At 46.6% G+C, this 14,655-nt stretch overlaps 3 protein-coding genes across 3 annotated transcripts; 1 reads left to right on the top strand and 2 right to left on the bottom strand.

Annotated features, from left to right (window-relative positions):
• Positions 1-314: 314 nt before the first annotated feature.
• On the top strand, positions 315-4,704 carry PADG_00734 (urea carboxylase; the record flags this gene model as incomplete). The annotated part of the gene is made up of 9 exons (XM_010758172.1): positions 315-388; positions 513-632; positions 740-1,013; positions 1,107-1,827; positions 1,882-3,191; positions 3,268-3,421; positions 3,473-3,902; positions 3,969-4,372; positions 4,457-4,704. The coding sequence occupies 9 exons, from the start codon at positions 315-317 to the stop codon at positions 4,702-4,704; spliced, it is 3,735 nt and encodes a 1,244-aa protein (XP_010756474.1).
• A 369-nt stretch (positions 4,705-5,073) lies between these two features.
• Positions 5,074-6,825, bottom strand: PADG_00733 (uncharacterized protein; the record flags this gene model as incomplete). Its single annotated transcript, XM_010758171.1, has 1 exon — positions 5,074-6,825. One exon carries the CDS (start codon positions 6,823-6,825, stop codon positions 5,074-5,076), a length of 1,752 nt encoding a protein of 583 aa, XP_010756473.1.
• A 349-nt stretch (positions 6,826-7,174) lies between these two features.
• Positions 7,175-8,896, bottom strand: PADG_00732 (obg family GTPase CgtA; the record flags this gene model as incomplete). The annotated part of the gene is made up of 1 exon (XM_010758170.1): positions 7,175-8,896. The coding sequence occupies one exon, from the start codon at positions 8,894-8,896 to the stop codon at positions 7,175-7,177; it is 1,722 nt and encodes a 573-aa protein (XP_010756472.1).
• Positions 8,897-14,655: the final 5,759 nt, after the last annotated feature.

Genomic DNA, 14,655 nt, shown 5'->3' with positions numbered 1-14,655 from the left:
AATATCCATCGCCTTTCCCTCCCTCCTTGCTTCTGTGAGGGGTAGCTGCCATGTTTCCGACACGCCACCGTGACCTGGTTGGACAATTTCTCTGAGGAACAGTCGAAGCGCACTGCAACTCAAGAGCCTAAAACCCACTTGAGGATCATAACCTTCGCGGAGAGCCGGTTTATAATTGTCCGAAATGGAAAGGACAGTTGAAACCAATCCGCCTACTTTTGGCTGAAGAAGATCCAAGATTCGTTTCTTCTCTTTCACCCTCCGAATCCAATCGTTTTGATACATTTCGTTTGCAGAATGCGCCGAACGACACCATGGATGATTCACTTAGGACGATTCTTATTGCAAATCGTGGAGAGATCGCCGTGAGGATTATCAGAACTGCCAAGTAAGTTTTCAAAGTAAATAAATGGTTATCTGTCGAAAAACCTGGATTCCCTTGTAAAATGCCATTGCCATTGAAACGATTCCTGGACATAGAATAACATTGGCTGACAATATATAAAATCAAGGGCGTTAAATATTCGAACAATCGCAGTGTACACCGAGCCCGATGCTATATCTACCCATGTCTCCTTGGCCGATGAATCGGTTCTGCTTGAAGGACCTCCCACAAAAGCTTATGTTGATGGGTATGAACCACCACTCTTTGCACAGGTCCATAATTTCTATGGCTCATGGATTTATTTCATGATTTATGTGTCGAATTATGGTCGTTTATTAACAGCTCCCTGTGAAGAGACCAAATCATCAACGTTGCCAAACAGTACAAAGCCAATGCCATTATTCCCGGATATGGCTTCCTTTCCGAGAATACTGACTTCGCTCGGATGGCCAAAGAGGCGGGGATCGCCTTTGCTGGGCCTAGTCCTGAGAGCATTGAAGCTTTTGGCTTGAAACATCGAGCTCGGGAGCTTGCTATTGACGCTGGTGTCCCAATTGTACCCGGGACTCAGTCCCTTGTCAAAGATGAGGAAGAGGCGGTTAATGCCTCCAAGAAGCTTGGCTTTCCGGTATTGCACCCTCCTTCTATACAATATCCTCTTCTTCAGATCAGATCATGCATTCACTAAGGGGTGGGTCAAAGGGTTAATTATGTCTTTTAGGTTATGCTGAAAGCTACAGCTGGAGGAGGAGGAATGGGCTTATTAACATGTCATTCTGAAGAAGAAGTGCGAGAGTCATTCACAACAGTGAAATCGCGAGGCGAAGCCCTGTTTAAGAATGGCGGCATGTTCATTGAACGATACTATCCATCTAGCCATCATATCGAGGTCCAAGTTTTTGGCAATGGGCTTGGAAAAGCGATTCATTTTGGTGAAAGAGAATGCTCCATTCAAAGGAGACACCAGAAGGTCGTCGAAGAATGTCCTAGTCCCTTTGTTACAAAACATCCCGAACTACGGCAGAAACTGTGTGACGCTGCTGTTCGCTTGGCAGAATCAACTAAATATGCATCTGCGGGAACGATCGAGTACCTGGTGGATGATGATACAGGAGATTTTTTCTTCCTCGAAATGAACACCCGTCTGCAGGTGGAACACGGCATCACTGAGTTATGTTACGGCGTCGACTTGGTTGAGCTTATGCTGAAGCAAGTGAATGCTGAGCTCTCAGGGAAGAAAGGACTAGATGCAGCCTATCTGGAAAAATTACAGTCGAAACCACTTCGCGGAGCAGCTATAGAGGTCCGAGTGTATGCTGAAAATCCTGCGAGGAACTTTGCCCCTTCCCCTGGCATTTTGCAGGAAGTTCAGTGGAAAGAAATCCCTGGTTCTAGATTTGATACTTGGGTTCGCAGGGGAACCAAGGTGACAGCAAATTACGGTATGATCTAATCCTCGAAATATCAGATAGTTGTATCCTTGCTGATCAAACCAGATCCCCTTCTCACCAAAGTTATGTATCACTCTCCTTCCCGACAAGAAGCCATCAAGGGGATGTTCACTATCCTTTCCGAGTCAAAGATCTGCGGGCCTCCAACAAATCTCGAATTCCTTGCTTCTATCTTAACAGATGCAAGGTTTGTTAAGGGTAATACTTTAACCCAATTCTTGAATACCTTCAACTACATGCCTGCTGCCATCGATGTTGTTGCTGGCGGAGCTTATACGCTCATTGAAGACTACCCTGGCCGCCCGACTATCGGACGTGGATTCTCCCATTCAGGTCCTATGGATCCCTTGGCATTCCGTATAGCCAATGCTCTCGTGGGAAACCCGGTTGGTCTCGAAGCTCTAGAAATTACCCTTAGCGGACCCGAACTGCTCTTCCTGGGCCCTGCCATCGTTTCTCTTTGTGGAGCGCCGATGGAAGCTAAATTAGATGGAGCTCCTTTTTCAATGTGGACAAGAGTTAAAATCAATGCTGGACAACGCCTCAGCATTGGTAGAACAACTGGAGGAGGATGCAGGGCGTATATGGCTGTCTATGGAGGATTCACTAACGTTGCTAACTGGTTCGGTTCAAAATCGACGTCGCCTATGGTGGGCGTTGGCGGTTATCAAGGTCGTCAGCTCGCATCTGGAGACCTTCTCTCTATCACAGATAAACTTCCGGAAATAGACGGGGAGCTTTCTCTTCCCACGTCTCTAATCCCAGAATACCCATCCCACTGGGAGCTGCTAGCACTTGCTGGACCTTACGATGAGGGGTATATTCTCACTGACAACATTGAAGAGTTATATCGCACCACGTGGAAAATTTCTCATAATGCTGCAAGAGGGGGCATTCGACTTATTGGACCAAAGCCGAAATGGGCTCGTACTGATGGTGGCGAGGGCGGCGCTCACCCAAGCAATGTTATAGAGTATGGTTACCCGATTGGCACCCTAAACTGGACAGGTGATGACCCATGTATATTCCCTGTTGACTGTCCGGATTTGGGTGGTTTCGTTTCCAGCATGACAGTTGCGAAGGCCGATTACTGGCGCATGGGTCAAATGAAAGCTGGGAATACGTTAAAGTTCAGGAGGGTTACTCTAGATGATGCACTTGCGTTGCGGCGCCAGGTTGACAGGTTTGTGGAGAGCATAGCAGAGTGTTGCTCAGGGAAGGCCAAGTTTGAGGAGGTCTCTGCGCTAAACTACGCAAATCTCCCAGAGTCAAAAGATTTTGGGTATGGCACAAAAGCTGTTATTCATCGAATTGAAGAGAATGGAAGGAAGCAGCCTTTGGTATCTTATAGACAGGTACGTTTATGCAACTATTAGTAAATTCTTCGTAAATTCTCCGTACCTTTTTCTAGACTTTCTAACACTCTTTCAGGGGGGTGACGACTATATTCTCATCGACTACGGGCATGGCGCCTTTGACCTCAACCATCGTTGCAGAGTCACTGCCCTCATCAAAGCACTGAGGGAAGGAAAGGGAGAGATTACATTCTCTACAGGATTGATTGGGACAGTCGGCTGCGGCAATTGTAAGTTTGGCCTGAAGTTTCCTATGTACCATTTTAACTGACTCGACGCAGCTCTTTCTCTATATTATGATGGCTTGAAAATCCCTCAAAAGAAGTTGATTAAGTATCTATGTCAGCTCGAGGTACAGCTGGGGGATCTAAGCCAGGTTAAGATGCCCAGCCGCCTCTTCAAACTCCCCCTTACCTTCGAGAGCAAGAGACAAACCGCCGCTCTACAGCGCTACATGGAAACCCAACGGCCATACGCGTCATATCTTCCTGACAATATGGACTTCGTCGCCAAAAACAACGCTTTCACTCGCCAAGAGTTCGAGAATATTTACCTCACTGCCAGCTTCATGGTTGTCGCGGTCGGATTCTTTACTGCTCTGCCATTGTCACTCCCGGTGGACCCCCGCCATCGTATGAACTGTCCAAAGATGAATCCAAGCCGGGTTTTCACACCTGAAGGACAGGTGTCATGGGGAGGCTCTTGCATGGCGTGAGTCAAATAGCCCATACATCCCCTTCTTTTGGTTCATTGAAACAACAAAGCTAACGGTAAAAGCCTTTATAACGTTGAATCGCCAGGAGGCTACCAACTGACCGGCATGTCCATCCCTGGAGTTGACATCCTAGGTTCCAAAGCCGGCTACTCTCCAGAAAAACCATGGCTCTTCGAAGATTTTGATCAGATCACATTTTACAAAGTGTCGGAAGAAGAGTACGAAAAAGATATGGCATTATTCCACAGCGGTCGGTACCAATACAAATGGGAGAATGTCGAATTCGATATGGCAGAGCATAATCGATTGCTGGAGAGCACCAAGGACGAAGTAGCTATGATTCGTGCCCGACAAAAGCAAGCACAGGCTGAAATGACTAAACTTGAAAATGAGCTGTTGGAGCGCTGGGCGGCGGAGAAGGAGGCGAACGAGATCCCGATGGATGCCGTGGAAGCTTTGTTGCAGGGTATGTGACCTTGTTTTTTTTATCTTTTCCGTTTCGTTATATTTCTCCCCTTCAAGTCGTAGGCTCACTGCCAACTCTGCGTAGATCCCGATATTTCTACAATTGAAGCACCCCTCAGCGCCAATGTGTGGAAAATTGAAGTTCAAGAGGGAGACAAAGTGACTGCAGGTCAAGTTGTGACAATTCTGGAAGCTATGAAGCTAGAGATCGCTGTGCGTGCTGATGCCAGCGCTGTTGGAGGGACGATAGAAAAGATCCTGATCAAACCAAATGACACAGTTGAAGCAGGCAAGACGCTGTTCTTGGTGCGGAGCGGGCCGAAGAAAGCTTAGGGAAGGGTGTCGATTGGGCAACGACTATGTATCGTTTTCTTTCCTTTCCGGCGTTTAACTATCAGTTGGAATGCTAGTTTGATTTTACTTTTTCATAGCTAGGTATTTCTTATAGGCCAGTTTTGCGAGACTCCGCGGTTCGTTGGAAGAATACCTGCTGTATCCGATGCCATACAATACACTCTTGCTTGATAGGTCACATTACCTGCATCGCGATATAAAATGAAATGACCAAGCCCCTTGCTTCTAATCAACCTTGGTAATGAGAATTATATCCTTAAAAAAAATATCTTCGATTGATTTCAAAAGGAATTACCCAGAACATCCGACAAACCGTAGCCATTTCCTTTAGGAAAACCTCAATCGTAGCTAACCCCACCAAAAGCTAACACTGATCCCGGCCTGAAGGCCGCGAACGTAGTGCCACCAGCCAATTGGTATATACAAACACTCTCCTTCTTTCAAAACCGTTTCCACATACTCCGCATCCAAGAAACCAGGCCACATCAACTCCCAGGTCTCCAACTCGGCAGGAGAAAGCTCAATAGCGGCCAGGTCAACTTGCGATGTATTGGACATGTCTATTCGTTGATCCTGCGTCTCTGCCTCCTTGGCTATTCCTTTGTCTTCGCCATGGGGTGGCTTTGTTTCTGGGGAAGGATTAACAACCTCCATGCCCCTAGGATAAATTTGCGACGCGGGAGTATGAGGTGAGTAAAGCCGGATATATTTCTGACCAACGACTTGCACTAGGATGTTATGGTACGGATCATGGTGTAAGGGTGATATCGTCCACGAAGGGCCTATCCATGTGTTGATGATCGGTTCAGATTCCACGTCGTCAGCTTCGATTTCATCGTCCTCGTTATCGGAGGTAGATTCTGCATGATCCTGATCTTGTTCTTGATCTTCATTATCCAACTTTCTTCCGTGACCATTTATCGACTTATCCTTCTTCCCTTCGGCCTGTCTCTCGAGTAATCTTTTCTCATATACAGGCGTTCCCTGCTCCGGCTCTGGCGGATCCGTGTAGCAGTAGTCTGGTATGCAAATGTCTTTCCTCAGCGCGGGTATTTGTGCCAGCAAATCGTGTTGCGCCATGTAGCCCGTCTGGCCGCCCCCTCCACCTGAATCCCCACAATCCGTTGGGTAATGCCTATTATCGTCTTTTGCCTTCCCGTCCGTGTTATCACCGCCACTCCCCATCCTCCATATATAATTCTTCACAAACTCTCCAAACGGCATGATTCTCTGTCCCCACCCTTCATCCGTATATGACCGGCCCACTTCAACGGGAACCAACCTCCGCCCGTCGTATGTCCGTTGTGCCCAGTAATCTGCAGAAGACCAGGGTCGCGTGGAGAGTGCCGGCCAGTGGTTCACTGCATTCGTTATCACTAATGGCGTGCGAATGGAGTTCATGTGGTCTGTAAATTTTTCAAGAGATGGCGCTGGGACACGGGGAACAGGATGCTCGAGATGTGGAGCTGGAGATCTGTCAGCGGGGAAGAGGGAGGGGGTCGTTAATTTTCTGCGTTTTTCCGGTGGGTGTCTTTGTGGTTGCTCGACATCAAAATGCGCACTGAATAATTTGGGGTCGTTTATCAGTGATCTCGCAGTGGGAGGACTGGTCAAATATTGTAAGCGCGATATTAGGCATTCAATAAGCGACTCTCTACGCGGAGCACCAGTCATGATCAGTGCTTTGTCAAGAATATGGATGGTAGGTGATAGCCATGGGGCATCTGGACTGATCCTCCTAAGCTCCTTGTCATCATGTTCATGTTCTTGTTTGTTTTGGGGAGCTTCGTTATCATTTTTCTGCTGATCTGGTGGGGCTGATTGTTTGTGCTCGTCGATCTCATCGTCGTATAGATGCTTTTTTATTTCATAGCATACTTTGACAATGCTGGCATCCGTATACAATCGTCTCCAGCAAACCTTGACGTCTTTGAAGGGAAATACGCGTAGCTTTTGATCCGCGAGGGACAGAGTATCATTTGTTTCCCGGAGAAGGGAAGTAATGAGCTTTTCGGTATCGCCACCGAAACACTCGCAGATTGGGTCATCTAGGGATGGAGATGAGATAATGCATAGCGTTGAACGGATCAGATGTTGCATTGATTGTGTTGCTGATCGAGGTGGTTGAGGAGGAGGAGGACTGGTAGCTACTAAGTTGATGTGTCTGAAGTTGAAGTTGAATTCATGTCGTGTCCAAACAAAATAAATATATAATTTCCTACTCAGTAGAAGTTAATTATTCCCCACGTACTCCAATACAGAAATGTGAACACTTAGCAAATATGTAGTAAAATATAAATTAGCTGTTCCAGCACCAATATCTTGAAGAAATACAAAGGTTAAAGGAAGAATTCTACGCAGTATTATTGGGTGAAGTTACAATAAATCTATGAAAACCCCTGAAACGCAAAAGTTCGAATCCGGCTCCAAACACCGTAGATAAAGTACATTAATAACCATCTAACAGTCGTACAATCTTCTCAGGAATGGAATTGACCCCTTGTGCGTTGATGGCGCTGACAGGAATGGAGAAAAGCTTGCCGCGCCATGCATTCTGCTGACCGCAAGGATGCTCCTGGGTGCCCTTCTCGACTGCCTCCAGATACGAACGGAGAGCGGTAAAGTTCTCTTGAGTGCCTGGAAGGTCAGCCTTCGTCCCGATAACGAGCCATGGTTTAATGTATATTGGGGGAAGACTCTTGGCTGAGACGTCCCTTCTCGACGGGACCAAGGTGGGCGGGGCAACCTGTGGGAAGCCAAAACGATCTTCAGACTGATCTGATGAGTTATGATCCAGCGAGATCCATGAGATGAGCCGCTGCTGTGTTTGTAGATTTAATTCCTGGTCTTGAAGACGGCTGTACTCGTTCAGCTCTCGCCAAAGCCCTTTAAGGGCCTGAACGGCGTCTCCTGCACTAAGATCGATGACGAATGCAAGAATTCCTGCTCGCTCGACGTGACGAAGAAATCCAAGTCCGAGGCCCCTATCGAGATGGGCGCCTTCTATCAATCCTGGGATATCTGCGATGATGAAATTCGTACGACGTGGGCACCCTGGCTTTGGCTCGATAAGAGGGCGCCCAGAGTGATTATCAATGACAACAGTTCCAATCTTTGGAGAGAGAGTAGTGAATGCCCAGTTCCCAATTCGTGTCCGGCTATTGGTAATTGAACGTAGCAAAGTACTCTTTCCCGCATTTGGCAATCCGACGAGGCCCACATCAGCTAGTAATTTAAGCTCGAACTCAAGCTCCAGTTTAATACCCTTTTCACCCCTGGTTGCAAACCTTGGCTTCGGATTTGTGTTGCTTACAAAATTCGGGTTCCCTAGCCCGCCAACACCCCCCGCAGCAAGCAAAATAGGATCTTGCATATGCTTGGATAGATCAAGATAAATTGGTGCCCTGGGCTGCGACGCAGCAAGGGCGGATCGGCGTGCTGGTGGTAGGATCGGAAATTGCTCAGTGAAGAAATCGGACGGCTGTGAGCCGGGATAAAATACCCATCGTTCCCGTCGTTCAGACGCTGCACGCAGTCCTTCTTCCTTTCCCTTCTCCCGGATCAACTGTGCTACAAATCGCTCTTCCTCGGCCAAAGGATCGTACCGTCCAACTTCGCGAATAACTGTCCCGACAGGTACTTGTAACAGCACATCTTTCCCCCGCTGTCCTCCTTGTGATTTCCCTTGGCCACTCCTACCATGTCCAGCTTTAATTACCCCACGTCTAGCTAGCTTGTGGAGACTAGTTTGGCCTTCAATTGCCTGTATATAAATATTTCCTCCACTCCCACCATCCCCTCCGTTCGCGGGCCCATCGTCAATGTACTTTTCTCGAAGGAATGAAACGCATCCATTGCCCCCTGAGCCCGCATACAGAGTTAATGTGCAGCGGTCTTGGAAAACTGAACGTGAATAATCGGACGGAGAGGGATTTAGGTGATTGGTGTTTAGAGATTCGTCCCCGAAATATTTTGTTTCACGAGATCCCGTCTCGCTGGCCGTATGCAACGTGCTGGTAAGTCGTCTGGGGACGGCAGAAGAGCTCCGGAGAAATTTGGTGGCTCTGGAAACTGTTGTCAGGCTAGACGTGGGTACAGACGTTGACAACGTGGGATAGAGAAATGGTATCAGGGCCTGTCTTAAATGCGACACGCCGCTCCCCCAGTTCATTTTCCTTTATAAACTCGTCTTGAGTACGAGCGACCCAGAGTTAGATTAGAATTGATACCCCAGCCCTGGACGCGCAATGATGGGTGGTGCGATTCATTGGAGTCGATTTCATAGCTTGAGCACTCGTAATTAGCCTCATGGCGGCCTAGTCGAGCTGTGGGATAATCTTCAATGCAACTCATCTTCGCTCTCCGATAGAGAAGACGTAAAGATTTCAAGAGCTGAGGTTCTTGTCCACGTGACTTAGCTTGGAATCTCCGCCAAGGTTGGAAGGCTTCTAGAATGTTGACATAACAGGGCGAACGACATCTCTTATAAGAACCAGTCCGACTGAAGAGACAAGTTTTCATGTTGTTATCATTCTTAAAATTTGTTATGTTTTCATCTTAAATACAAGTACAGATAATGTATGATTCTGCATTGAGTGCAGCTGAAACTTTTCTCCTATTTGTCAATGGACACTGCTACATAGTTTTTGCTGCTCTGGCGGCAGGCTTCAATTGAATTCGGAATGCAATATATTGCCGGCCTAAGAGATCTAGTTCCTCGCAGGCTGTAACCTCAATATTGCATGTTTGAATGATCGGCAAGATATTCGGAGTCCGCGCTGGATACTGTACTGGACCTGGCCCAGAGGGAAGACAGGGATGAAGGGACGGAAGAAATGGGGGTGACGTTGACATATTGGGCCATGACCGATTGTTCGCGCGGGAAATGAAAGGACATAAGATATTGCATCGCTATTGGGAACATGTCAATGGGATGCAATTATGAATGGTAGGTCAGGAGAAGCCAGCCTTGGGACGGTAGGGGGTGCCTGGTTATTTCTTTCCCCTCCTCTCGGTATAGAAGTTATTCGCCTTTGAGTTTAGTTTCTTTTTCAATTATTATTGTTATTCTTCCATCAGATCTGATCATCCCATGCTGGGCTCCACAGTGAAGGTTGCTGTTCTAATAGTGGTTTCGGTGTTCCCAGAACAGGGAAAGATGCCAATCTATCGTCAGCCAGGCAGTTCTTGTCACGGACCATCTGCAGGCTTCATAAGCTTGCAAGATGCTATCCGGGAAGATGTTGTGAGCCGAGCCAATCATATCTAGAGGCGTAATCGCCTCTAAGCCACTGACCCCAATCTGTGGGACGCTGAATCGATCAGGATCACAAAGACTTCAGAGGCCCGTAAAATATTTATGGCGGGATTGTGTCTACAGCAGATTGCTGCTGCCATTAATGCCCTCACACAAGCGGAATGCTACTGGGGGTTCTGCCTGGATGTATGAGCGAACCCCCGAAGGACGACGACAGTTAAAGACAGATGTATAACGATCAGAATAATGAGCAGAGTCTTCCTGTAGGCTCAATGACGTGTGCACGGCCAATTCGGCAAACGAACTTTTCAGCACAGACCTCAGGGAGAACTGGGGAGTGCGACTCACTTTGCCTTTACCAGTTAAGATTCTTCAGAAAATCTGCAGGAGCTAAACCAGAGCATCCAGCCACACGCAGCCAACTCATTTCCAGGTTTTGGTAATTCATCAGGATTGAATCACCCCGAGCCATGCGGGGATCAGCTTAAGGAGGAGGTGTGGAGTATTCAATTTAAAACTTCAAACATGTAGTTATATCAAACCCCTTCAAAGCCTGCTGTGAGCAAAGTTTTGTTGTTCGACGCCCATAACCATCATGATAACATTGGGGCATGCATGAGATCCCAGCCATATAGACCTCGCACAGTCAATTCTTCAATAACCTTGAATGGGCAACTCCCGCCCTTTTCCATGAGCAACTGATACACGTCAGGTGGGCTGATTTATCCCCACTCTTCTGTTGCTCTTTCGGATACACCACAGTTTCTGGTGTTGGCTCAAATATTCCTCTAAGGTTTAGGAACATCCCTCCGCTCAATCCCTCTGTTTAGCATCCTGAAACCTATAAAACCGGAGAGATTGACCCCACGGCAGTTGTTTTCTTAATCCTAAGAATAGGGTACCAACTCCAGGGAGGGGGAATTTCACATGCTGTGACGATAAACATATATTACTGGCGTGATATCGCAATCACAGTACACAGCGCAGCGGTTTGCTGGAGTTCATACACGGGTGGAGGTGCAGGTAGACTAATCTACTAGGGATGGTCAATGGCCTCACGTCACTGACTCACAATATAAGCCACACAAAGAACTTGGCTCCCTCTCTCTAATTAATAGCAATGCTATTTATGCCTGAGGCGGCATAAAAGTTTAGCTATGGATGGAGACAATAATGTTCATTTTTGGGGCCCAGACGGAACATCGGGAGGTGGATTCAATGTGCGGAATTTCAGCGGGTGGAGGAGCTGTGATGATTGGCGGAGGGAAACGATAGCGAATGAAGATGCCACTCTGCAAGATTAGTTCACCTTGGGTGGCAGAGTCTCAATGACAAATGAGCGCGGTGGTTCTCGACTTTAAGGACGGTTAAACTCCCAGGAAATCATCAAGTTCAACAGCCATTGTATGCCGTTGCTTTGCCGAAACAAAGCTTTGGATGCACGGTTAACTAGCTGACAGGATAAAATAACAGATTAACTATCATTCCTCGTACGATGAACTGAGCTGACATAACAGTAACGTTAGATAGTTAAGGACTACGGATCGGGCTAATAATACCATTCTCATGCAGAATACAACTTCTTACGCCGTAGATACTCCCACTAGTACCTGCACGGTACATCAATACATACATGAACAGGATCAACCCCTGACCGGAGATAAAAACACCCCTACATGACCCACTAACCCATAGCTGAGACCGTCACCGCGGGACCCGATCCCGCACCCGAGAAAACTTAAGGTTTTGAGGAGAGTTACCAACATCAAACGGAGTCGACGACGTCTTTCAAGACCGAAAAATATCAGTTCCTGACTGGTGCGATTAAAGGCTTAGCTGGGCCATATTCTACTGGATCTTGACTGATATTCCTGAGACCAAGGAGCTTTGAGTCCTTCAAGCAGCTGAGGTTCCAATGCTTCAAAGAACATCACATGCGTTCTTTTGAACGGCGCATTAACTACACTCTAACCTAAAATCCCTCTTAGTTTGTTGTATCTGAGATCTCCCAGGGATAACAGTAACTAACCGAGCTGGCCGTGCAGTTTGACGTATGATAGTTGGAAAATATTGTATGAGAAAAGCCATCGAAGCCCGGAGCTGAATTGCGATCTCTTTTGTTTAACGCACCAACTTGAAGATTTATCTTTTCCCTTTGTCAGTGCAAGAGATCGACGGGACGTTTCTTGGCGGCCCCATCGACCAATTTTTACACTCAAGGCATGCTGGACGGCCTGTCTAAGTTGATATGAGATTATTGTAGCAAACAATTATGCTTAATTTTTTGCCCCCCGACCCGCGATGGCGTACCTAGTCGACGCCCTTCCATGATAATTTCGCTGTAACACACAAACTTGTGCTTTGAGAGTGGAAAATGTTGTCCATTTCCTGCTCGGTAATGTATGTAGTTAGTTACCTGGTGAGAGGCTAGTTCGTAATCGTCCGAGCGTGCGAATACCTTCCATGTTTTCTAGTTATCCTGGTGGAAGAGTGGGCACTGATGATCTTATGCTACACTCAAATGATTAAATCCTAACAGCTCACCGCCTCGAGGAGATATTTGTGCACCAGTCACAAATGATATCTTGCGACGAAACAACGCAAACGTGGCGTTAAATAGAATATTTGCTAGCCTAAGATATGATATTACATATCTTAATTGGTTGATCAACGCATTTGAATCCATTCCTCTTCAACAACACACCCTCGTTGAAATCTGGATATTTACAAATGAACTGCACTGGTCAAATGGGCAGGCTTGATGTAGGCAAAGCAGGTTGACTAACTATCTGTGTAGCTGACCAGGGAATTTATTATTCTAATAAATACCCCCTTGTGACGCATCGCCAACATGAGTTGGAATTATAACCTTCGTAGTTAGAATGTTGCAGTCGAGTAGTATTCTCATGAATTAAACTAAAAGTCATAGGAACACAGATATTAGCTGTTCATCTTAAAGAAGAGGAAATATTTCCTATTCAAAAGTGAAATTGTTTCAGAGCCGTGTTGAGCTGCATCGTCGTTTGGAGCGGGTTATCAGCAGCCTATCCAGGATCATCGCTGTTGTAATTTTGTAAGAGCGGCGGATAACGCCTCAGGCGCACAGCGAGCGGACAGACAAATCAGCGGAATTAATTTCCCTGTCAACTTTGTGGTAACCCAGAACCAGGGCATGTAAGATCTGTTGCTTCTTCACCACTAAATATTATCCAGTGCCTGTGTGAATCAACCTTGCTCACAAGTCAGCACGTGTATCAAAGGCAAAGACGGTCAGGCAACTTTTCTAGTTCGTTTCAGGGATCAACCGGGACAGCACCCCCGAATCTATCTGGGATCCATGATTCCATGGCAACGATCCCATTGGCTCGTGATTGGCAAATTAAATTTTCCTCGCTCGTGAATTCCATCTATCCATCTATCATCCATTTGACTTGCCTGCCAGTCTTAAAAGGCCGGCATGTTGATTTTACTCCTCGATCCCCACTCACACAGATGAGGACAGCCACTTGTGTGCTATCTGTTATTCTCGCTTCCTAGTTATTCTCACCCAAGGCTCCAGCTGGTGGAAGTTGTACTGTACATGTAGCTGAGCGATTTAACTAATTAACTAGTCAGTTATAATCGCGGTGTGAAATGATCAGAAAATCTTTTGCAGGGTGTGCCAAGCCGATAGTTAACGTTATAACTATCGTCTCGTAATTTAGACGAGAGCCTCCAATAAATAAGCGCTGTGGTGTCCGCGGTGCATCACTGCCAACCCCCAACTCGGATTTCACGCACGCTGCGTCGTTGCAGCGGCAACGTTGCTTCTAGTTCTTCAACTTGATTGTCAGGCCATATACGTGCGCCATGACTTCACGTTTGCATCCCACATATGCAGGCCTAGGTGGCTCACAATGCATGCATGCACAAGAAATCGATTACCCAAAGTTGCATTTCTCGATCACAACGCTTTGGAACAAACGCTTTCAAAAAGAAATTCCAAAAAAAAAAAAAAAAAAAAAAAACCCGACCGAATCTCCATTTAGAAATCTGGATTCTTAATGTGGATTCAATTTTCACGGATTTTAAATACGCCAGCAATCCCGCATACATATCCAGAGATGTTGATCGGGACCATCCATGGATACAGAATATACATCAATGGGATTTTTTGGGTATAAGCAAATACAAGTACAGCTCATTACCTGATATATTGCCCATCGATTTTAACTGGTGCCAAAAAACAATACTATCATTATTATTGCTGGCTTTGGGACTTAGGTATGGATGGAGCAAGGAACGTGAAGAAACTGCCGACAGATCATGCATTCTGTGGCGATCTCCTCTCCAATCTCCAATTTATATTCAGCTATCAAACAGAGAGCTCAAGTGATCAAATTTAGCAGCAGCTGTCATCTGAGAAAGATCATGTGCTCATTCACAAAGAATTGATTTCATGTACGGAGTATGTTTTAATGTCCACAGGACCAGCAGCTTTCCAAAACTGGCTTCAGAAAGCTGTATCCCCCCTCGATCTCATCACATATACTGATGGCTCCAAAGACAGCCAAGGAGTTTCAGGCGGAGGCTACTGTCTATACCGAGGAACAAATCAATCTCTGGAGCTTGGTAAGCTGCCTCTGGGCCGCACCGCCGAGGTCTTTGATGCCGAAGTGCTTGCAGCAGTTGCC

The sequence above is a fragment of the Paracoccidioides brasiliensis genome (genome assembly GCF_000150735.1).
Source record: "Paracoccidioides brasiliensis Pb18 unplaced genomic scaffold supercont2.1, whole genome shotgun sequence".
NCBI lineage: Eukaryota > Fungi > Ascomycota > Eurotiomycetes > Onygenales > Ajellomycetaceae > Paracoccidioides > Paracoccidioides brasiliensis.
This window is presented reverse-complemented; position numbering and strand designations above follow the sequence as displayed.